General features: G+C 49.4%; 2 protein-coding genes across 2 annotated transcripts; one reads left to right on the top strand and one right to left on the bottom strand.

Moving 5' to 3' along the window:
* The first annotated feature begins 221 nt into the window (after positions 1-221).
* LOC130259911 (solute carrier family 25 member 36-like) lies at positions 222-8612 on the top strand. The gene is made up of 8 exons (XM_056504711.1): positions 222-310; positions 4507-4683; positions 5209-5286; positions 5596-5696; positions 6292-6358; positions 6556-6839; positions 6939-7134; positions 7755-8612. The coding sequence occupies exons 1-8, from the start codon at positions 270-272 to the stop codon at positions 7942-7944; spliced, it is 1134 nt and encodes a 377-aa protein (XP_056360686.1). The 5' UTR covers positions 222-269; the 3' UTR covers positions 7945-8612.
* On the bottom strand, positions 8410-23747 carry CLSTN3 (calsyntenin 3). The gene is made up of 18 exons (XM_056504350.1): positions 23528-23747; positions 20728-20850; positions 19573-19768; positions 18887-19095; positions 18436-18585; positions 17622-17807; positions 16763-17032; positions 16404-16516; positions 16165-16327; positions 15039-15095; positions 14107-14264; positions 13775-13923; positions 13081-13307; positions 11812-11982; positions 11079-11224; positions 10820-10955; positions 9219-9436; positions 8410-9135 (listed from the first exon to the last, which is right to left on the bottom strand). Exons 1-18 carry the CDS (start codon positions 23610-23612, stop codon positions 8965-8967), a joined length of 2928 nt encoding a protein of 975 aa, XP_056360325.1. The 5' UTR covers positions 23613-23747; the 3' UTR covers positions 8410-8964.
* Positions 23748-23759: the final 12 nt, after the last annotated feature.

The following is a 23759-nucleotide window of genomic DNA, read 5'->3' as shown; positions in this document are numbered from 1 at the left end:
ATTTCCTTTATCCTTTTTGCTTTATAACAATTAAACACTATTTTCCTATTAATTATAAAGCAACAATTTTGCTAATATTGTTACAATTTCATTAGCACGAACCACATATATAACATTAGTTTGCTTTCAATGGAAGAGCCTTGAGTGGCCGGGCCGGAGGAGCTGTGCCAATTATCACCGCGCTCCCCCGGCAGCGCCCCTCCCGCCGCCGCCGGGCGCCTCCTCCTCCCGCGGCGGGGCCGGGCAGGGGCAGCGGCAGCGGCGGGGCCATGCCGGAGCACAGCACGCTGCTCCACCTGCTCGCCGGAGGGTGAGTGCCCGGCAGGACGGCGGGATTCAGCCGCCGCCGGGAGCCGGGGCAGGGCAGCCCCCGCCGGGTCTGGGTCGGCGCGGCTCGGCTCGGCTCGGCGCGGCTCGGCTCGGCTCGGCGCGGCTCGGCTCGGCTGGGCTCGGCTCGGCTCGGCGCGGTTCGGGTCAGCGCGGCTCGGCTCGGCTCGGCTCGGCTCGGCTCGGCTCGGCTCGGCTCGGCGCGGCTCGGCGCTGCGGGGAATGCCTGGCTCCGCGGCTTGGGAAGGCGCAGAGCCTCCCTGCGGGACGCGGAGTTTCTCCCCGCAGGAGCTGGCCGGGGATGCGGGGCAGGGGAAGCGGGGTGCTGAACGGGAGGCGCCAGGAGGCCTCTCCAGCGGGGCAGATCGTGGGGCGTGCATGGGTTCGGGAGGGCGGCCAGCTCTCTCCATCAGCGCGGGGCTGAGATTCCTGCCTGACTTTTCTGGCTTTAAATAGTGCGGCTGATTGTGGTGAGTCAGGTGTCGGATCCCAGCGTTAGAAGCGTGCCCTTCAGCGAGGAATTCGTCCCGTGGCGCTTCCCCCTTCCTCTCTTTAAAGTCTCAAAACAATGAGCTTCAAGTTTATACCCTAAAGCAGAAGATAATATGGTCCTCCGGACTTTGCTGAGTAACTGCAGAAGTTCTCTACTTAGGCAGCCACCTAAGCCCTTTCCTAATCCCACCAACCTGCTGGAGTCTGTGTCACGGTGAAGCCTCTGATACAGCATGTACTATAAGGCACATAATTTAATTGCTTTTGATTACTAGATTTCCAGTTTTCTGCAGCTAATGCAGTACTTGTGCCATGTCAGTCTTTGCATATGTGTACTTGTCCTCGCTGTTCCCATTGTTATTTTGTGTATGTTATTCTCTTTTATTAACTTAGCTTTTGAACTATATAATCATTGCATCTTAGAATTTCTTAATGTTTTTTTCTTTCTTGGATTTCTTCTTAAGCTTTTCTTCCTCTTCTTCCATCATGGTTCCTGAAAAACTGAGAGTTTGGCTAGTGACAAGAATAGTGAGAACTTTGTTAGTCCTCATCTCATCCTCATCCATTAAGCAATATTCCTGAATTACAGCTAATTAAAACCCTGGGGATAATAACAGGAATAAGAGATGAATGAGAAGTTCAGTTTATTGCTGCACTATATTTAATATTGCTGGTTTATGTAATGAAACTAAACAGGATCTCATGCATGAAGGAACAGTTCTCCACTTTATCTTCCAGTATAAGAACTGGGGACCAGTCAAAGAAACTTGTGAGAGGTTTGTCCAGAATTAATGCAAGAACATAATTCTTCTCACAGTGTGCAGTTAAACTATGGAACTCCTGGCCACAGGATAGTAGAGGGTAAAGGCTTCTTATGTGTCCAGGAAGCATTTAAAAAGTTAAATGAAAATAACGTGCTTATGGCTACTAAAAGCAAGGCAACATTTTTGGCTGAGGAAATCCTGAACTGGAAACTTTGGGAAGCTGGGAGAGTGTTCTGGAGGTATTTCTCCTCCTCTTCTGCAAGTGACCTTTATTTGTCTGTGTCCTGGGCAGAAACCTGGTTTAACTGCAGGTTTGTCTGATCCAGCATTGCTATTCTTAAATTAAAATCTTCAACTCATCTTAATTTTTGGCTAGCCTAAGTAAGAACTAACATAAATTACCAGTAAACCTTGTCACCTCTGTGCACGTGCTTAGACGCTTTTTAGATAATTTTAAAAATGTTTAAAAATGTCTTTTGTATTTCTCAACTAATCCTCTTTTTCTATCACTCAAACTTGTCGACAGAGTTTAAAAGCAAGATCTAAAGGCAAGTACCATTTTCTAGAGTAAAATTACCCTCCTTTTTCAATTAGCACTTTTTGCCATGGCTTTGCTCTGAGAGTAAATGTTGTACTCATTTTCAACTGCTGCTCTTCATCCTATTTTGCAGAAATTGCTTTAGTTCCTGCTTCTAGAGTAATGACACATAATTTGCCATTTCTCCTGAAACAGAAGAATTTTGCAGACCTATGTCTTTCATAGAGTGTAAGCAGCTGTATCATCATGTAATGCACAGTAATACACCACAGTTTAGATTTCTTCTAGTTTTGAACAACCAGTACACCTAATTTCCCTAGGTTTAATTAATGAGTGTTCTTTTTTCCTCTTTAGTCTTGCCATTGAGGCGTAGTGGCTCATAATGACCCTTCACCTCACACTCTCTTTCTGCTGATTAAACAGCCACTATGCTAAGGAGTAACAATTTCTTTAATTATTATTATTATTGTTGCTTTTATAATACCTTTTTATTATCTGTATGTATCAGTAGCTTCAGGAACTTAACCTCAGGAAGCTTTTATATGTACTGGAAGTGTGTGTTCAAACTCAGGTCCTGAGCATTGCAGGTGGGGACTTTTTGAAGAAATTAGGTATTAAGAGAACATTACATGAACTTTTGCTTCCTTATGCAGTATTAGAGAGAAGAATTATTAGTATACCAAGCAATTGCTTCTCTCAATTTTTTCCTGATGTATTGTTTGCTCAGCTTTTAGATAAGGAGTTGAAACTGCCCTCTTTGGACCTTTTAGACCTTGATCTCTCACCACTGTTCTCAGTCTTCTCCTGGACTGGAGACTGTAATTCTGGTCAAAGAAACAACAGGCATATAAGTCTGGAGCCTGTATAAGACAAATCAATAGGCTCTATGGTAAAGAACAGGACTGTTGGACCCCTAAGTGAATGTGGTCTGTATGGGAAGAATCAACATGCCCTTTGTAAAAGGAGACCATGCCTCATACAACTCTGCATTGCTGTGTGGGCTGTGTCTTGGTGTCTGTGCTTGATCACCTGGTTCACCCAGAGAACCTGAGCCAGGGTGTTCACTGCTTTGCCACGTGTTGTCTTCTGAGCTGGAGCTAAATTTGGGAGACACCTTGCCAGTCTCCCAGCACTCATCATATACCTCCTGAGGGAAATATCTGCTGATGGACTGCTCTGCAAGTCATCACCACCACTGTGTATGTCTGCCAAAGGCTTGACAAAGCAACATGAGTATTATGGAATAGCATAGCTAGTTGCTGGCATCGTTAACTGCATAATCTCCTTGCTGCCATATCTTCAACACTTGGATGTGCAATGGGCATACAGGCCTCTCTCTTATTTTTTTTTTTTTAAACCCCCCTTCATGTCGGCAATGATAATGAAGCCCTAGGAGCAAAGGCTGTGAGAATACTGTATATATTCACTGAGCTGTATAGACTTTTTCAAAATAATTCTCCAGAACTCTCACTATTTGCTGTCCTGCACTGTCATACATAATTCTGATGATACACCTGACTCTTCTCTGCTATTTTGTAGTTCTTTGGTTGGCCTTTCTTTCTTTGGAGCAGAGTGAGCTTTTTATTAAGCCTCCATCTCTTGTGAAGCAAAGCAACTTAGGCTGTCCATTTGTCCTCTTGCATGGCTTGAGTGCAAATTCATCTCAAAATGGTCTTTCAGGTACTGAGTATCTTCTAGAAGTGCAGAGTTCTCAGTCGAAGGATTTAGAGGGGCAGAAGCTGAAAACCAAGTGTATCAGTTCTGACTTGCCCCTGGGTGATGGGAAAGGAAAAAGAGGATATGTGTCCTTTCAGCATTCCTGCAGTGTGACAAGACCCATTGGTGGAGGTGGTTTGAGTTCCAAAAATAGGTTCAGCCTGCTGAAGGTCAGGGTCCTCTTTCATTAAGCAAGCCAGGCTTGGAGAGAGCCTGGCTGTTGGCAGAAAATTCAGATCTTGCTTACAGGGCCTTGCAAATGTGGGTCTGATGCAATTATGGATGAAAGACACGGGCAGGCTGAGAGGTGGGAGAGTTCTGTGCTGCCCCTCTGTGAGCCCGTGCAGCTGTGGTGAGGTGTGGGTGCCTGGTGACCTCAGCAGAAGTGAGAGTGGGCAGCAGAAATGTTTGCTCTGGGGGACTGCTGAGTCCCCATGGACTTGGGACTCTTTGTCTCAAATACTGAGTAAGGCTTCAGAGTGAGGCTGCCAGGTGATGTCCCAGGCTGGGCTGCTACGTTAATCAGTGTCAGAGCAGGAGGCCATGTGTGACACGGGCTGGGGTGCCTAACCTCCTCTCCCAGAGGGGAGAAGTTGTGGACAAGCAGGGTCAGAATTGTTGCCCTATTATAGCACAGAGGTCATTCTTAAATGTGCTGCTGTATCCTAGATGTGGTGGCACAGCTGGAGCCATCCTGACCTGTCCCCTGGAAGTGGTGAAGACACGTCTGCAGTCATCCCAGCTGGCACTGAGGCCTCTGTGCCTCCCAGAGATACAGCTGCCAGGGATGAGTGTGAGGCTGATCAATCCCACCCCACCATCCCCTGGAGTGCTCAAGTTGCTGAGGTGAGTAGGACAGGGCAGTGTGCCTGTTAGCACTAGGGAGGTGGTGGTTTGGCCATCAGGTGGAGGGTGTGAGGGCAGAGAGAAAGAGGGTTGAGCTGAGGCTCTGGAAGCCATAAGTGGAGTAGAAGGTTTGATCAGAGCACAGGTACATCTGCTTCTCACCAGTGATCTGTGCTCTGCAAGGCAGCTTAGGGGACTGTGAGAAATTTCTCAGCTAGTGGTTTGATCAGACCCAGAGGGATGGCATTATCAAGAATAGGATGCAATTACTAGTGAAGTGTCCCTGCCCATGGCAGGATAGTTGGAACTAGATGGTCGTTTCCAACCAAAGAAGTTCCATGATTGTATGACTGAATGAGATAGAAGATGTGATTGGAGGGAAAATGAAAGCATGGCAGAAAAAGGATAACATGGGAGGTGAGGAGAGGGTGTTACAAGAAAAACTGAAGAGCAAAGAAGGAGGAGGAACAGGAGACTCCCCAGCTTAGTTATTGTGCTGATTTTTCTGTTCTTTTCCTTCTGTAGGGCCATCCTTGAGAAGGAAGGCAAACGGTCCCTGTTCCGAGGTCTGGGTCCGAACCTGGCTGGGGTTGCTCCTTCCCGGTGAGTGCTGCTCCATGACAGTGCCTCACATTGTACACTTCTTGAGGGACCTGTCTCATAACTGTTGCTCCACTTTCTGAAAGCAGTCTGGGCCTTGTCCTCACATGCCACAGGGCCCCTTCACACAGATCCTTCTGGAGCTTCTGATCATAGTGTTAAGATGATTGCTGTGGGCCAGGTGTAAATGGTATCTGATATCACATTAGACAAAATGTGCTGGGTGTAAGAAAAGTTGGAGTGAGACCACACAGTAGTGTCTTTGCTTCTCATAGGGGAAATGTAACCTCTTTTTTATTTTTTTCCAACTAGGGCTATATATTTTGCTGCCTATTCTACTGCTAAGGAGAGGCTTAATACTGTCCTGGTACCGGAGTCCAAGAAAGTACACATATTAGCAGCAGCTTGTGGAGGTGAGCCTTTTCTGTCTTTAATCAAAACCAAGAGGTCTTTCTGGTCTGGAAATGCCTATGTGTTTCATTTCTTCTCCATTGCTGCTCTGAAGTTTCTCCTTCCACATGTGGAGAAATGAGTTCCTTAGGTAACCAAAATGTTTTCTCACTCTTCATTCTTCTTATGCTCATCTCTTGAAGTCTAGTCTTTACCCCTTCAGCTGCTATCATGAACTCTATTCTGCTGTGAGAGGGAAAAGGCAGTGTATAATTCAGACCATTCACAGAACCATTTCTCTTGATATATCCCAGTTCTCTAACAAAATCCTCCCCTCTTGCAAAATTAGCATGCTATTTCCTGCCTCTTTGTAACACCCAGGCCTGTAGTAGGGTTTTGTTGGAGGCAGAGGAGCTAATTACCACTAGACAAAGGCTGGAGCAGGGGAGGAGGAGAATCAAATAGTCTACCCTAAATATTTCTTCTCAAGGTCATCCTCAAATTGCAAATGCCTGCAGCTTGCCAAGCAGAGCTCAGAGAGCTGATAGATCAGCACCTCTTCACGAACTGTCAGCGTGATCCTGGCACTCACAGCTGTCTTCCTCTTCTGTTCCCCAGGCATTAGCTCAGCCACACTCACCAACCCCATCTGGTTAGTGAAAACCAGGATGCAGCTGGAAGCCAGGTAAGGCAGGCTAGCAGTGCAGAGCCACTCCATGTCACATCAGGGTTGGTTTGAGGGATGGTGGGCAGAGAGAGGTCTGTGATTTCTCACCAGAACATGGCAAGTCATAGGCTGGGCAAGAGGCTTAATAGCTGTGTTCACAACAGCACTGTAGGTCAGGTGCAGTATGCTGTCCTAACCCTTTCCCTTCTTTCCAGGGTAAAGGGGAAGATGGCCAGCAGCGCTCTCCAGTGCGCCATGCACGTGTACCGCACTGAAGGCCTGCGTGGATTTTACCGTGGGGTCACTGCCTCCTATGCTGGAGTGTCAGAGACCATCATCCACTTCGTCATCTACGAAGCACTGAAAAAGGAGCTGAGAAACAGCCAGCATTCCCATTCCCCATCACTCCCACTTCCACCGAGCAACAGCGATTTCTTGGCACTGATGGGCGCTGCTGCTGTCTCCAAAACATGTGCTACGTGCATCGCATATCCCCACGGTGAGTGGCTGCACTCCTTGCTTCTGGTGCCCTTGAGGGGAGATGCCGTGCCTGTAGGATCCATCTGCTAACAGCTGGCTTCCCCTCCTGTCTCTGCAGAGGTGGTTCGGACGCGGTTGCGAGAGGAGGGGTCCCGGTACCGTTCCTTTGCACAGACTCTGCAGCTCGTGGTCCGTGAAGAGGGACCCTCGGCGTTGTACCGGGGGCTCCTGGCGCACCTGATCCGCCAGATCCCAAACGCAGCCATCATGATGGCTACCTATGAGCTCATCGTACATCTGGCCTCTTCCACCTTGTAAGCTGTAGCACCTGGCTGAGCTGCTCTGGAGGTGCAGGGACATCGTGGTCCTGAGACCTGGTCTTTTGCAGTGCTCTGAGATCCAGGGCTTTCTGTCACAGCTCCGATCTGGATCAGGATTCTCAGGACATGGCGACTATTTTGTGCCAACTGTTTTGCTCCAATGTGCACAGTGTAGCCTTTTTTTTTTCCTTCTGGAGATTTGAATTATTCCAGTGCTTCAAGATGTCAGGGCACTGGTTTGACAGTGCCGGTTGTAAACTCCCTTGATTAAACAAAGGCATGGAACTTACTGGGAAGGAGACAAAGCAGAAAAGTGTGAGAGTGGCTTAACCCCAGCATGTTTACTTCTTTTGGACCCAGAAACAGCAATAAGTGGGGACAGCTGGGCACAAAGACAGACTAAGCTGAAACATCCAAGAGAACAAGCAGAGATCTTGTGCTGCAACCTTTGCCCTCAGAGGGGCTCTTTCACCACCTACTCCACTGCCTTCTTGCCCCTAAGGAGCATTTCTCAACCTTGGCTGCCAACAAATTGCAGAATTTGGGTCCTTCACATGTTGCAGCCATTGCCCCAAGATGTGTCAGGCAGCTGACAGCCCCTCTTTGTCTTGCAGGGTCTGTAAACCCAGACTAAGAAGATCCAGGGAAGAAGCACAACCTGCTCTGGAGCACTATCCTAACAAATCATGCTACTGCTGGACTCAGAGCCATGCTGTGCTAGTATCTGCTGTGTTTCCATCCCCTGCATGCTCAGCAGAAAGAGGAAGATGCCTTCTTCCTCCAGAAGTGCTGGGGCTGTTCTAAAAGCTGGAATCCCTGGTATAAAAAATACTCTATCATACTGATAAAGAAAGCAGATCGTGCGAGAAGATGGATGAAACTGAGATTTGGCCTGTTTCTGCTGATACACTAAGTGTATGGAAAGAACGTTATTTATTTTGTTTTCCTGTGTTCAAGAATTCAGTTTGCTACATGTGCTACGTTTGCCTGTGACAGGCTTGAGTGCCTTCTGTTCCTCTGTGGGTCTCTAGCACTGAGTCCTGGGGAAGGCTACATTGTGTTTACAAGTTTTTTGGCTCTCAAAAAGGCAGGGAATAGGGTCCTGAGTGATGTGTTTTTCTTGTTTCATCACATGCTAAAAAATGTAACCCTTCCCCGAGATAAGGTAGTAATTTCAGTAAACACGTGCTCTGGACAACCTCCAGTTTCAGGTTAGAGGCTACGCTATTTCTTTCCCTGGTAGTAGTGAAAAACTGCAGAAGTCCTGAATGTTTTATTTGAAATCCATTTATTTTAAAATCCACTTTGTTTCCTCATCTTTCTTACCTTCATTCATTTAGTATTAGGAATATTGACAATTTTACAAAGCGACACAAAGCTGCAGTGGTTTGTTGGTTGGTTTTTTTTTTTTGTTGTTTTTTTTGCATGAAACGAGAATAAACCTCAAATGACAACATTGAAAAAATATACAATATATATATATAATATCTGGGGAGGGGTTGTGAGAAACCCCACTCTGAGCCCTATGGCTGGCTCTGCCTTTCAGATTTCCATTCTTTCCAACACCTGCATCACAGTCTGAACTGTGCCACCATCATGTGTAAGTGCCCTAACAGATGTTTCTGGAGAGCCAGATGGGGGATCAATAATGTGGGGAATGTCCACAATGAGAATGGCAGAAGATGAAGGAACATGGGAGGCAGAAACGATCAATGAGGGAGGAGCACATGTACACGGTGGGGGAGGAAAGAAGTTGAAAGTAAGACACCTCCTCCTTCCTGCCATATGTTCTGGGGGGATCCACTGGGCGGTGTTTTAAAGCTCCTAGTAGCGGTGAGAGATGTCAGTTTTGCCCATGATGTGCCGGTCATTCATGACGCTGCTGTCCGGGGAGTCGGGTGTCTCTGAGTCGGTGCTGTCGTCATCATCCTCCATGCCCTCGCCAGCTCTGCCCTCCACACTCCCTGCTGCCCTCTCCTGACAGCTCTGGTAGGACTGAGGAGGTGAGAGATGCGGTAAGGGGCAGGGTCTGACAGCCCAGCTGCCCACCCAGCCCCGGCCACAGAGGCTCTGCTCACCTCCATGGGGTTGACGATGATGGTGAGGGCCGAGTCGTCCCAGAACATGTCGCTCTCTTTGCCTCCAGTGCTGGTGTGCCCCGACTCAGCAGCCCCAGGCACCTCTTGCCCCACGCCCCGCCGGTGCAGGGAGTGGATGCGCAGGATGCCGAGGATCACCATGAGGGCCAGGAAGCCCACACACACCACGATGATGACAGTGGCAGCGCTGGGGACCACTTCGAAGAAAGAAAGCGAGAAGTTGTGTTTGGAGTCCGTCACAGAAACAAGCATTTCCAACCTGACGTGCAGGAACTGAGATCCCTGGGTAGAGCTTGGGTTTTTGGTCCATGCAGGAACACAGCCTGACTTGTCTGTGCCCCTGGGCACAGGCAGTTCCTGCGATGTCAGCCTGGCCTGTAGACTCTGCACATCTTTATCTGCAGAATTCACCAGAAGATGTTGTACAGCATATATCTGTATCCTGCTCTTGGGAGGGAGAAATGCATGCTGGGGACAGCCTCTAAGGGCTTGAGGATGATTTTCAGAAAGTGTGATTTCTGTGCAAGCAGTAGAGAAAGCAAGAAGCTAAAAGATGCCTTTGTTGCACATGGAGCAGATGTGAATGCTGTGAAGGACTTCTAATTAGTGGTGTGGCAAAAGCCTGGCTTCTCAGCAGGAGAAAACCTGAAATTCATCTAAGACCCTTAGCCCGACTCCCACGTGTTTGTTTTAGGCCTGTAGACTGAGCCTTAACTACCTTCCCTGCAAAATCTATCTAGGCCTTCCACAAATTTGTTTACGGCTCTGCTCAGCAGGGACAAGTTTGCTGCTGCCATCAGGCAGAGCTGGGGAAGGGAGAGGCAAAGGCTGGCACATGTACAGGCTGCCTCTGCAGTGCCAGCTGCAGGACTGGACCAGCTTGGGATCAGCCACCGCAGGAAGCTGCAGCAAAAGCTAGCTCAAAGTGCCTTGCTTGTTCCCTACGACAGGGAACCAAAATGTCTCTAACTGAGTCCCAGAGCTTTCACAGCCCAGGAGGAATCGACTGCAGTGTGGTCATGCCTGAGGCACAAGGCTACCAACACAAACAAACATCTAGTCTAGCTTTCAGGCTTCTCTCTTCTCTCTTTTGGGGGAATTCTCCTCTTGTCTGCGTGGTTCTATGTCCTGTATTCTCCCACCTTGCTGACCACCACTCACGCCCACTTCTTTATTTAGAGCAGTGGCATTCTTGACTCACTTTTCTCTCCTGCTGTTGAAGCTTCTTTCTGAAATTACTTTACACAAGCCCACACAGCACCTTTGCAAGGTGCATGAATGAAGTTAGCTTACAATTATTCTTCTTAGACCCTCTGAGGTGTAAATTTCAGTCTGCTTCTACATCAAGAAAATAATATCCCACAGGAGGAGGATTGTTGCAGCATGCTCTAAAACACAATTTGACAAAGACTTGCAGTTCACAACTGCAGCTAGCTATGAGTGGAACAGGACAGTATAATGACAACCCAATAATTGGTGCAGGGAGCCCGAGGGGAATCCTCCACTATAGGTTCTGCCAGGATATCAGAAAATCAGCATCCTGATCTAAAGGAATAAACCCAAAAGATAGTGTTACATACTTGGGTTGTTGTGGGTGCTTGCCAAACTGTGCCCAGACAGCTCTGCGGGTAAATGATGGCCTCGGTGCACAAACTGCTGGGAGCTCAGAATATGGTTAGGATGAGCAGCTCGGTTCATGTTGTGGAGAACATTCACCTGCAGAAAGACCAGAGTGAAGGGACTCAACCCTGTGTCCATGGCACATTCTATGCATTCCCATGCACCGTGTCCTCCCCACGCATGCAGAAGAATCTCTGTGTGCGTGTATCAGTCGTGTACCTCGACAGTAAACTCGTTGCTGGAGTAGCGCCCATTCATCTCAGTGCAGGACAGGTGAAACTTCCTTTCATAGAGGGCAGCACCGTGGTTGATGTGGTAGGACACCTGGCGTAGGATCTCCTCGTAAACAGCAATGCTCTCCACGCCTGAGACAAGAGAGAGGGGTGGGGTGAGGAAGCTCCTGCTCCAAAGTCACCTGGCATCCTAACCCTGCAGCAACCAGAAGCTACAGAGGGATCCAAAGCAATGCTGCGTTTGTTAATTTTGGGAAGAGCTCAGAGAGTGAGCTGGCTGTGAAGGACCTGATGGAATCCCTGCTTGCATAGCTAAAACAAGTGGAAGGGAAGGAAGGATTGAGAGCAACAGCCCTGTTATGTTCTGGAGAGTACAAAAGTGTTGTACCAGTCCACAGGTTGTGGGATATGTTGTCCCTGTCATGTCATGCAAAATGCTACTCATACCTGAGAACACCAGACCCCAAAGAGTAAGTCAGGAGGAGTGATATAAACCTGGTGAGAGCTTACACCATGTCCAAGTACTTCTTTCTGGAGGAAAAGCTACCTCCCCAAGGAAATGGTCTGTGACTTCCAAAAGCCAGGAGTTCAAGAAATGGTTACATCTCAGTGTCACAAAGCACACTAACACATCCTGATGTCAAGCGCTTCTCCCAGTGGTGCCTGGCAGTCGGAGACAGAGGCACAGCTAGATATCTGTGACCATGGAGAGGACGTACCGGTGATGGTCAGGTAGGCAGAGGTGTTAACGAGCTCCAGGCCCCGCTGCTGCAGCAGAGCCCCATCCAGGAGCAGGTACTCCCTCTCTGGGTCCAAGTCATCTCCTACCAATGAGATCTCGCAGCCGTCCAGGTTGTGCACAATCTCATCTGACATCCGTGTGTCTGTCACTGAGGTGCAAACAGAAAGAAGATACAGCCAGAAAGCCAGACAGCCATCAGAGAAGGAAGGAGTTACTTAGAGGCAAACCTGCTTACCTAAGAGTGCTCACATCATGTGCAATTACTTCTCCTTCTCCACCTAGCACTGACCTTAAGTAAAATCACTGTCAGTCTAATTACTTGTTGCAGGCTGGTTCTAACGACATTATCTATGCACATAATAAAGTCACTTTATTTTGGAACAACACACTATTATCAGTCTGGTTCATGATAGCACATCTTGGCTGTAAGGACTTTGTTGACAATGACAGTGTGCAAATTAGGAACAACACTCACATATTCCCAGGCCCTGCATGCTTTTGAAAGCTTTTCCCTGTCTCACACTCTTGGTTACCATGGTTGAGATCTTATCTTCTTTAAAATGGCAACCACATTCAATAACTAACTGCTTTCAGCAGGATTGAGAACAATCTTAAGTCAAGGAACTCATCACTGTATGAGGAAAGGCAAAGCTTCTAAACAGAAAAGTAGGAGCAAAAAAATCCCATTACCAGAACAGATAAGAAGGAAGTGAATGGACACATAGAGCACAGACTGCAGAGAAGTAATCTGAGCATGATGGTAAGAAATTGAAGAACAGTTGTACACACTGTAGAGTGTGAGGAAACTGACTGGGGAATTCACAGGAATAAGTGAGGCAGGAAGAGAAGGAAGGGAGCAAGAAGTAAGAAACGAAAGCAGGAGAGAAGAAGGTAGGATGAGACTAAGTGCAGGAGTAGAGAGAGTAACAGGCAGGACATCCATCCAGCACTAGATTCAATAAATGGAAATGTAGGTAAAATGTAAAAGGGATTAGGAATGAGCAGCCTGGGAAAGAATTAGGAGAGAGTGAGGCAAAGGAACTGAGTGGATAGAAAGAGTACAGGGAGGAGCAGAAAGGGATAAGAGCCGATTAGCCTACATATTGACAGACAATGTGCCTTGCTTCTAAATTTGTAAACTCTCACTTTCGGGTGTAATTATAGAGGCTCTACTTCCTCTGCAGGACCACAATTCTTGTAGGTCGTCCCAGTTTGTCTCTTACACCTCGCCCTGTACTCCACTCACCAGTACCGTGCCAGTTCTCCTCCTTCTTGGCCTCCACCTGGTGAGAAATAGAGCAGGTGATCTGGAGGTTGGGGAACAGGGGAATTCCTTCCGGAGCCTCAAAGTCTGATGCAGGATGAGCAAAGTGGGCATTGCTGCTCAGCAGGATCTGGGGGGCATCAGGCTGTAGCACCACAACATAGCCTTCCACATCAGGAATGGAGACACAGGACTCCTCACTGAAACACCTGAAGGAGAGCAGTAGAAAACATCAGTTGCCCCAAGCTTCCAACAACAACATTATAAAAGATCACCTCCTGCCCATTACCTCCAGGGAATGGAATATCCTTATTCCAGCAGTCTTCCTAAAGCTTCCCTACAGCCTGCTGCACAAGGCAGAGACGTGGTAGGAGTGACACCACTGGGATCTGGTGACTTGGTCACATCAACAAACACAGAGAAAATTAAACCAGTCCACATGCCTGGAACACTGTGAGTGGAGGCAGAAATTCTGCACAGGCACTAGGAACCGGTACTACAGTATCCATTTGGATATTGGATAATTTATCATTTATCTTCAGGAAGATTTTTACCCATTTTGAGACCATCTTAAAATACAAATATTTTAAAATACAAAGTGAGTAGTGTAACTTTAGTCAAAAAGACAGGCAACCCTCTTGCTGAACTGACAAGAGGTGCTGGTTTGCCCACTCACTTGACAGCAGTGGTGAGCCTGAGTGGCCGGACCCCAGGGGTAGCAAAGCGCAGTGAATTCATGTAAGCCACGTGCTGGATTGCGTGGTTGAAGGTTTCCACATCATCACCCTCCAAGGTGAGCAGGGACTGAGAGGGGTTCACATGAACCTAGAGGTGGAAGAAAAGAGAATACTCATGGCTCCTTGGCAAATGACAGGAATCCAGGCTGAGAGAGACACATAGGAAGAAAGGTGGAGAGCTGTCTGAGGTGGGGGAGCAGGCAAAGTCTTGGGAAGCAAGGCTGGGGAGGAGAGTGGAGGAGACCCATGCAAGCTGGGCAGATGGGCATACCTTCATCCCTTTGCCCAGACTGTCGAAGTCACTGTAATCAAGCCCCTCACGGCAGGCATACAGGCATTCAATAACCTCCCGGCTCTCCAAGCTACCAGGGCGCACAGTGAAGCCAGCCAAGTAACCATGGAAGTAGTGGTGTATCGACAGAGGATCTCCTGAGGGAAACATGGGAGGTGGAGGGTGTGAGAGACATGGCGAGGAAGAGAGCAAAACCACAGAAGCAGCAGTGTGAGAGCCACGCAGAGGTAAGGGAGATAGAGGGATACAGAGGGGGGCACGGGGAAATGGAAAAGGCCAGACAACAAGAGCAACAATGTGAGGGACATACAGATGTTAAGGGAGGTGGAGAGGGACAGAGGGTTGCAGAGGATATAGAAAAGCAAAGACAACAAGAAGACAGGGGATGCTGAAGAAATTTTTGAAATTTCACATGGGGGAAAGTGAGAAAAACAGAGGAACAAAAAGACAAGGGCAGTGAACGGTGGGTAGCATAGAGAAGTTTCTGTCAAACTGCTGAATGCCAGATGGAAACAATTTCTTGTCCCCTTCTCACTCTGCTTCCTGTGAGGGCTTGTAAAAGAAACTGCACATTCCACAGATAGTTAGGGATGAGGTGACATCTCCTGATGTCTCTAATGGCTATTGTGTTCTTCAGAGACCAGGTTTAATTATCAAGCATGAGTACTCTTTCTCCACACAAAAAGCATACTCCAACTCTCAAAGCAGGCTGCAGTCCTTCCACCAGCCTTTTCATGCTCCACAGGTACCAAGGTATCAAGGACCAATCTGCCAAATAAGGGCTTTCCTCCCAAGGCAGTGGGAGGTGGCAGGACAGGACTGAGGAAGCTGTATGAGGAAGGCACCATGCAAGAAGGGATAGTCATGCATAGTCAAGAGGGAAAGAGACCCATTTTCTTTCTTTTCCCTACCTTGCACAGAGTCAGTGGCGTTCTCGCTTCCTCTGGTTTTCTCTCTGTTTTTCTCCTCTGTGAAAGGAGAACATCCAGCTGAGCAATAAGGCATTGGAAGATAGTAGTTACAGGGTCAGGCAAGTACCTCTGCAAGGGCCTGTACTGGCCAGCCCACAGGAGCAGCTCTGTGCCCTGCAGTGTACCCCTCAGCCCTAGAGGCAGCACATCACAGATGACAGAGGGCAGAGCTCCTCTCATGAAGAGGGTGGTGAGACTGTAGGATGAGTAACTGACTGAAGGAAAGAAACTATAGTGCTTGCAGTTTCTCAATCCTTTCCCAGTGCTACCTATTTTGGGAATTAGCCCTGCTCACAACAAGCTGTGTTCTCAATATCCCTTAGAGAGTCAGATAGCTCCAGGAGAGGGTCCCAAGCTAATCAATAACAGTTGTCTGCAAAATGCCAATCAAGAGAGCACAAAAATCTCTGTGGCAAAATCTCTGACCTTGGAGAAGCAGCAGTACAGCAAAGATCTGATCTTGCTAGAAATTTCTGCTGGAGTGAAGGCAAGAAGTAGGCAAATTTCTTTAGTTCTGTCTGCTTCAGTCTAGCAGGAGAACTGAAGGATTTGAGAAATGCAACCTTGCATCTCCACAGAACAGATTCTAATCTACTAGTGGCCTAACTTTGTTCATAACCTGATTTTTGTCTTTCAGCCCAATTCCAGAAGGAATTTACAGAAGGATTTATGACTTTCTCATACAAACCCTCAAGACAGAGAAATCCCCATCAACACAATCAGCAGCATAAAATAGCACTGCCTGCTTTCTGGTGAAAGATACAAAAATCTTTGATAGAAAAGCCAGTGCTTTTCTGAATGAGGTATATAGAGTTTCAACTCTCCACTGCCTGAAAGTTAGTTATCCATTCTATGGTTTTGGTCCAGGAAGCTGCCAGGGACACTTTTCCCTGAGTGTTACTACCTTGGTCCATAAGGAAGGAAGGAACCACACTAGCTTTGCTGCCAAGGAGGCGAGATGGCTGCAGCGTGGTTTGAATAACTTATCATGGGGTGGTGTTTCTTTCACCTCTTCTGGTCCCTCCAGCCCCTTTTTCCCCAGCTGGTTTGGGGAGCGGGCACTCACCGGCCCAGCAGGCCCCGACCATGAGGGCAGGCTCCGGCCGCGGCGGGTGGATGAGGCCGTTGTCGTGGATCAGGGCGGGGTCGTAGGAGACGCCGTCCACGTAGAGCGTCACCGTGGGGAACTCCAGGTTGAGGGCGTAATGGTGCCACTCGTCATCGCAGACCTGCAGACAGCAGAGCACGGCGTCGGCAAAGGGCAGGAGCAGCAGGGACGTGGGGAGGACGCAAAGCCTTCCTCACCTGCTCAAGCTTCCAGAGGAATTTCACAGGCCTTGCGCTTTCCAGCAACGGCCAGTAGAGGAAAGAAATCCGGCAGCCATGCACAGCCAGAGAGTAGTGCGAGTAGCCCTCCTCTGCCAGGGACAAGCACAGGGAGCTGTGTGACACACCCCAAGCAGTCCCACTAGCCAGAACCCAGACGCCCACGCTGCCATGCACCACTGGCACTCAGCACCATGTGCTCAAAGGAGGCATGAGTGCTCCGAGGAAAAGGGACACCTCCCCTGCCCAAGGCCTGCTTTGGAACATCAGAGATTTACCCCTGCAGGGCCAATCCCTCGGAAGGAAGCAGAAGTGTCAGCACCCCAGGGAAGTCTCACCGCTCTGCACAGTACTGCAGATCACCGTCTCCTCTTCCCGCCTGCCTTTGCTGGGCACCACGGCGTGCTTCATCCACACGGACAGGGTGAAGTGGTCACTCAGCCCCTCGTGGCCATTCGGTCCATTGACCACAGGCACCTGGGCAGCCTGGCTGCCATTGAACCAGTAGATGAGGCTGCTGTCCTGGCTGTAGTGCACCGAGAGCCGCGCCGTCCAGTTTGCTGTGGGGCTGGGCACTGGCAGCAGGTCAATCTCTCCTGAGGCAGCACCTACCAAGAAGGGAGAGAGTGAGGAATGCTGGCATGGGAGAATAAAAGAGCCAGAGAACTGGGGATCAGATGGAGAGGGCACTGGAAGCCTCACTGTAATGTCTAAGTGCACAGGGAGATGAAGAGTTGCCTAAAGGCAACTCCTGTCTAGAAAAGAATGGTGACTTTTTGTTCAGTGCTGAGGAAAGTCCCACAGACTCTGGGTACCAGAATAATGCACAGAAATCTCTGGCTTCCCAGCAAGGAAAGCACAGGTAGTCCCTTACAAAACTAGAAAGTTGTGGAAGTGTTCAGTGCCAGGTTGGATGAGACTCTGAGCAACCTGGCCTAGTGCGAGGTGTCCCGGTCTCTGGCAGGGATGTTGGAACTAGAGGATCTTTAAGGTTCCTTCCAAATCATTCCACGATTCCATGAGATATGGGCAGGAGCACTCATTGGCCCCCAATGCAATGCACAAGCTCGGTGTCCTCCCACCCCAGTGACCATAGCAGACGTGAGGAATGTGTCCCCCAGCACCCCTGCTGTGTGGGGCTCAGCTACTGCAGCCCTCAGCCACGGCCGCCCTCAGCCCAGGAAAGAAACAATTCACCACAGAGTTTGCGCAGTGACTTCTCGGAGTAGTTGTCCCTGTCACAGCCCTTGGCCACATGGTTTGTCTGCAGCTCCACCGTGGCCTGGATGTTCCACAGCGGCTCATCACAGGTCTCCAGGTGAATGGTGGGGAACAGCGCGAGGCTGCCCGCACCGGGGGTGTACTCAATCCTCTTGTTCCAGCCTAATGGAAAGGAGTGAAAGAGAGGGATTAGAAACTGCTAAGGACACAGGGCCAGAACACCTGGCATACACACAAGTGGCATCTAGTCCAAATTTTTGGCCTTTTCCCCACTGGAAACACAGCTTTACACAGCTGGCATCAATGCATGGAGAGATTTCCTAGAAGCACAGAATCCAAGGTCCCAGCTTCTACAGCTGATACTGGTGTATCACTCTGTGGTTGGTCAGCTTCTCCTACCAGACAGCAGGTATTTAGCTGCACTCCCCTTAATTCTAATTGACTAAGGTGAACATGGAGGAACATGCCGCCACTGGAAAAGCCAAATACCTTCCAGAAGAGCAGCCCCAAATACAATCTTTGCTCAATACAGTCTACGAGCCTTATCAAACATATGGCAGTTTGCGGTAATCCAAGGAATGATTTTCCAATGTTAGAATTTACCTTTCAGTGGCTTTGCAACAGACTTAGACATCTGCTGCATCCCCTGATGGAGATGGGTTGGTGCCAGAACCAAACCATATATATGGGCACACAAATTTGTATGTGTATATACAAACATTTGTGATGAGCAGGTCTGGGTAGTAGCTGAGCAAAAGGGAAGAGATAAATGTGTTTGGAGGTCTCTTACCCTGCCAGCTGGGCTTGCAGGTGGGTTTCACCTGGATTTCCACTTCAGCATCATCAGAAGCCCTCTTCTTTCCACAGTCATAGGCTGTCACTGTGAATTTGTAGACACGATCCGCACTGTACTGCAGCTTCTCCGTGTTCTCGATGTTCCCTGGTTTGCAAAACAAAGGGATCAAGGTAGAGGACAAGCAGTCTCCTCAAAGACGCCCTTCTAAAACTCACTCATATCTTTGATCAATGACAAAAACAACCAAAAAAGAGTTGAGTCACTCTGCCCAGTGCCACTTTGTAACAGGTTATAGCATCCCATAAAATGGATGCTGCTGGTCCCATCAGGATAGATCAGCTGGAAAAGTTTATATAGCACAGCTCTGCCTTCTAATGGAGCTGGCAGAGAAGGAGCAGAGCAGGAAAGCAGGAGTGATGTGCACGCGGTGGGAGAGGATTCTTACCGTCGTTGTCGATGAGGAAGGGGATATTGGGGGTCAGGATCTCATAGTAGCAGATCTGGCTGTACTGCGGGGAGCAGTCCCCGTCGATGGCCTCCACGCGCAAGATGCGGTCATACAGCTTTCCCTCTGTCACCGCCACGCGATACAGCTTCTCCACGAACACGGGGGCAAACTCATTCACATCGTTCACTCGAACGTGCACTGTGGCCCTGATGCAGAGAGACATCAGAAAGAACTGATGGGCTGATTAGCAGCCATGCACCACCTAAATTTCAGAGTAAGTCATTCTTTTAAAGGACACCACTCTGATTTCCAGCTGTCAAAAGCAAGGACAAGGAAAGACACCTCGATTTCAGTGCAGCAATATTGGCACACAGGTGCTTGGACAATGGTTTTCAACAACCCAGAAAGAGCAAAAATAATAATGCAATCTGGACCTCCTACCCATGCACAGCAATGTAAAACACCACTTTTAGAAACTGCTATGAAACAGCCCTCGTTTCTGTATTCATTCATGTGACAGTCAGAGAACATTTCTCTTTGGGTCTTCTTAGCATGTTGAGTTACAGTATCACAGCTAGAGAAAAATACTTCTGGCTAAAGGAAGTGCTTCCACAGCAACTTTCCTTTGCATTTTTGTCACAGATCACATTTTGTAGCACGCAGCAATGTCTGCATAAACTTACTTGTGTGATTTTTTGGTATTTGCTCCATCAGGTCCCTCTCCACAGTCATAGGCCTGGATGGTAAATGTGTGCTCCTTATGTGCTTCACAATCCACTGGTTCCTTGGCCCGGATCAGCCCCTCTCCTGTGGCTTTGTCCAGGATCACAGCTTCAAAAGGTACCCCTGACCCATGGATCCTGAAGCCACAGATTTCACCTGGTACACACAAAAACAAAGAGGAAGGGGAGAAAGAAAAGGACTGAGGAGAACACATTATACTCCTTGCTTTACTTTTCCATATTTTCTTCCTTTCTAACTTACACTTTCCATTCTCCCCCATTATCATCCTTCATTTCAAGCAGTTTTTGGCTCCCTAGGAGCTCCTCCTGCTATCCCTTACAGCCATTAATGGTGCAGATTGCCATCTACTGGAGAATACTCCTACGGCAAAGAGTCCTGACCAGCATCACGAAAGATTGAAGGTTACAAGACTCAAGCTACATTTATTAGTGCTACACAGCCACAGTCCTGGGGGAGCATCTTATTTCTCCTCTGCATCCCTCAGGAAAGCAAAACAGGCCATATACTGCAGATAGCCAGAGCATGAAGATCCACAATGTCTCATCCACCCACACACGGAGGATGCACCGAGTACCGCAGGGAACTGCAGATAGGGTCACCTAAACCCTAAAATTCAGCTCCCAGGGACCACATTTACTCTCCCAAAGCTGAGGAAGGATGAGTGAGGAAACTCCAGGCATGGCCTAAGCAAGCACTAGGAATACAACCATTGAAAGCCTCATCTGCTGTTCCAAGGATTTGTGCTCACTGTGAGGGGATGCAGCACTGCCAAGGAAGTGTGCCCTACCAGCTTTCTCCAGGGCTCACAGACACAGCTCTGTGCATGTGATCTTTGGAAATAGCAGAACTGCGTCAAAAAGTAGCTGGCTCCACCCTCAGTTCCTCTCCCTAAGGAAAGAGCTCACAGCATCCTAAATCAAGCTGTGCCCAAATTGCCTCCAGACTTCACTAGGGACCTCCTCCGGAACGAGGTTTGGAGGTGACTGCTTCCTGAAGAGAGGTAGGATCCAGCACAGGGATGAATGTCACTGTGTCCCTGCCTCTCCATAAGTCTGTCCCTGCCCTCCACCCTAGGCAGAGCTGTTCCCACCTACCTGCATAGCGCAGTGGGGCGTCTTTGTCCAGCGCGAACAGCGGCGGGTTGAGCAGGACGGTGTTGTCATTCTCCATGACAATGCCCTGATATTCGGCTTCAATCCATGGTTTGTGCTTGTTTGCTGAGGCAGATTTGGGGTAAGGGATGAAGGACAGGAATGTATTAGCCACCAACTGCAGATTCAGTAGGAAGAGAGAAGAATTTCACCCCCTGGCAAGTAACAACCTTCCCTCACCACCTTCTTCTCTAGAAATAAAGATGTCTAAAACAGTCTGGGAGAAAAAAGTTATCTTTATTTAGTTCTACTCATGGGAGATCCCTTCAGAAACAATGTGTTCCTTCTCGTGTCCTCATTACTATCTTATTAGAAATACGTGGAGAGACATCTGGTTGCTCAGAAAAGCTGGAGCAGTTTGAAAAAAAAGTGAACTCAAGAGGCAGAAGTGGCCTCAGCCTGGAGACAGATTTGCTCAAGAAAACCATAACGAAAGGATCCAGCCTACAGTTTCCCTTGGGGTATCCTCAGGGGACAATGCAGCCATTATCACTTCTGCCTTGCACCCTCTAGACTAAGGCCCAGGACCTACACAGACATGCCCAGGTACACCTTCAGTCAGCCATCCTATGCACATAACAACCTATTCTGAGAGTCTCTTGCTCCTTCCTTCCCCACTCCATGGTGAGCCACCATATTCCTTTGGCCCCTCCTTGCTAATCCCTTTGGCTGGAGCCCAGCCAGGCTTGGCATGGAGGCAGCAGCCAGCAGGAGGCTCTGAAAAATGTCACAGGCCCAGAAATAGCAAATTAATCTTTATCACACAGGCTTCGGGGCAGGGAAAGGGAGAAATAAAGGGGTGGGGGGGAGGGAAGGGGAGGGGATAGGAGGGGAGAGAAAAAAAATCATTACAAATTACAAACCCCTCCCCCATGCCCACTCCCTGCCAAATGGGCCTCAGAGATTATATTACATGGCCTAGTTACAACCCCCATTCCCAGATAATCCCCCACTCTCCCACCCCCTGGAGACCAAGATTTATTACAACCCAGCAATACTTTGAGCGCAGCATGGCTCAGAGCTGGTGGGGAGTAGGATACAGAGCCATTCCCCTCAAGGGCACTACTTCCAATATGTTGAATCCATCCTCTGCAGCACGGTGTCCTCTGAAAGGCCATACTGGCATGGCCTCATGTCTTGACTCAAAAGGGGCAGCATCCTGTGCAACCCAGCACCTGTGCATGTCGGGGCAGGGGGTGCTGCCAGGGGTGGCTGGGGCCAGCAGGCAGGGTGACAGGTCAGCGAGGGGATGTCCCAGCAGGGCAGAGCAGGCAGATCCAGCCTGGCGTGGCAGCGAAGAGCGTGGCTTGGCACTTCTCCACCACCGTATTGATGGAGATTATAAAGCATTGCGTAGGAAATCCAGAGAAACATCCATCCTGCTCAGTATGCAGGTGGAATCCTCCCTGTGTGCAAGTGCCCGCGGCTCCCCCTGCCCCTCCATTGTCCCCACCGGATTCCATTCTGTTCCAGCTCTATCCATGCGCCACACCACCGAGGTGGGGATCCAGAGCTATAAACGCCAAATGTGCCCTGTTGCTGGGGTAACAAGCTGATGGTACAGAGATAAATCCTTTGCTGCATCCACCTGCAACTTGGGAATCACCAATCTGATTTCTCGGGAAATGAGTTGTTGGAGAATAGAAAAACATTTCAGGAATATTTTTAGGATATAGACTCCTACCAGGATACAGACTCCTACCAGCTTCAACAAAGCTCCCGTCAATCTAATATAATTTGCCAAAGGTGGGTAGATGCTTCCGAGTGCAAATTCACAAAGGAGAGGGAGAATCCAGAGCATGAGGGGCCTTTCCTCACCACTGAGCCCCACGGAAGCAGAGCAGAACAAATAAATGCCCCTGCCAATGTCAGGGTACAACAGCTCTGCGCTGCACCCGCCCCGTAGCCCTGACTCTTCCAAGGCACGGAAAGCACCCTAAGGTGTCACATTCCCCAACGAGCCCAGAGTCCCTCAAATGTTTACAGATTTTCCCACCCTGTCAGATTACCAACACACTGGCTTCCCTCGGATGAATCTCTCATGCTTGTCTCTACAGCCACAGATCTAGAAACCTTCATCTTTATCCATCACTCTGTGTGCTCAAAGAACATCTGCATTCAGAACGTTACAGCTGTAATGCTGGCGTGGTTTGGGGATCTTTTCATCTTTAGCACATAAAACACATAAAATCAACCTGCATCGTTAACGCATAACTATACATAAACAGCTCCTATTGACAGACTGTAGATGGATGAGCTAGGACTGGAAGATGGAGCTAGGGAATGTGTTTTATGAACTGCAGGGGTCTGTGGAGAAACAACATATTCTCTCTCAGCATGCTAGGGAAGGGATGCGAATCTAAATCCACCCAGCGATAACTAAACAAAAGCAACACAAGTGGGTGGAAAAGGGGAAAACGCGAGGGGAACGCTAGAAGACGGAAAGAACGGAGAAAAAAGCGGTCGGTGGTAGGATGACAGATGGACAAAGTAGAGAATGGGGATGGGATGGCATGAGGGCGCCCGAAGGGGCGAAGAGAACCGGGGCCGCCGGGGACCGCGGAGCTGCCCCGACAAAACGCGCCGGGCGAAGGCGGCGGGCAGCGCGGAGCCGCGCCGCCACCGCGGGGGCGGACGGACGAGCCGCGGCCACCGCGTCCCTCCAGAGCCCCTCGGCGGGGGCTGCCGGTGGGACCGTGCCCGCCGCCGCCCGGGACCGTGCCCGCGGCGCTCCGCCGCTCACCTTTGTTGGAGGCGCTGCCGGGCAGCGCGGCGCAGAGGCAGAGCAGGGGGAGGAGGACGGCGGCGCGGGGCCGGGGGTCGCCCATGGCGGCGGCGGCGGGTCCCGGCCGGACCCACGCCCTCGCTCCCGCGGCGGCGGCGCGCAGGGACGGCGGCACCGGCACCGCTCGGCTCGGCTCGGCTCGGCCCCGCCCGGCCCCGCCCGCACTGCAGCATGACGTCACGGGCCGCGG

The sequence above is a fragment of the Oenanthe melanoleuca genome, chromosome 1, assembly GCF_029582105.1.
Source record: "Oenanthe melanoleuca isolate GR-GAL-2019-014 chromosome 1, OMel1.0, whole genome shotgun sequence".
NCBI classification, from domain to species: domain Eukaryota; kingdom Metazoa; phylum Chordata; class Aves; order Passeriformes; family Muscicapidae; genus Oenanthe; species Oenanthe melanoleuca.
The sequence above is the reverse complement of the archived record's forward strand: the minus strand, read 5'-3'. Positions and strand labels throughout refer to the sequence as shown.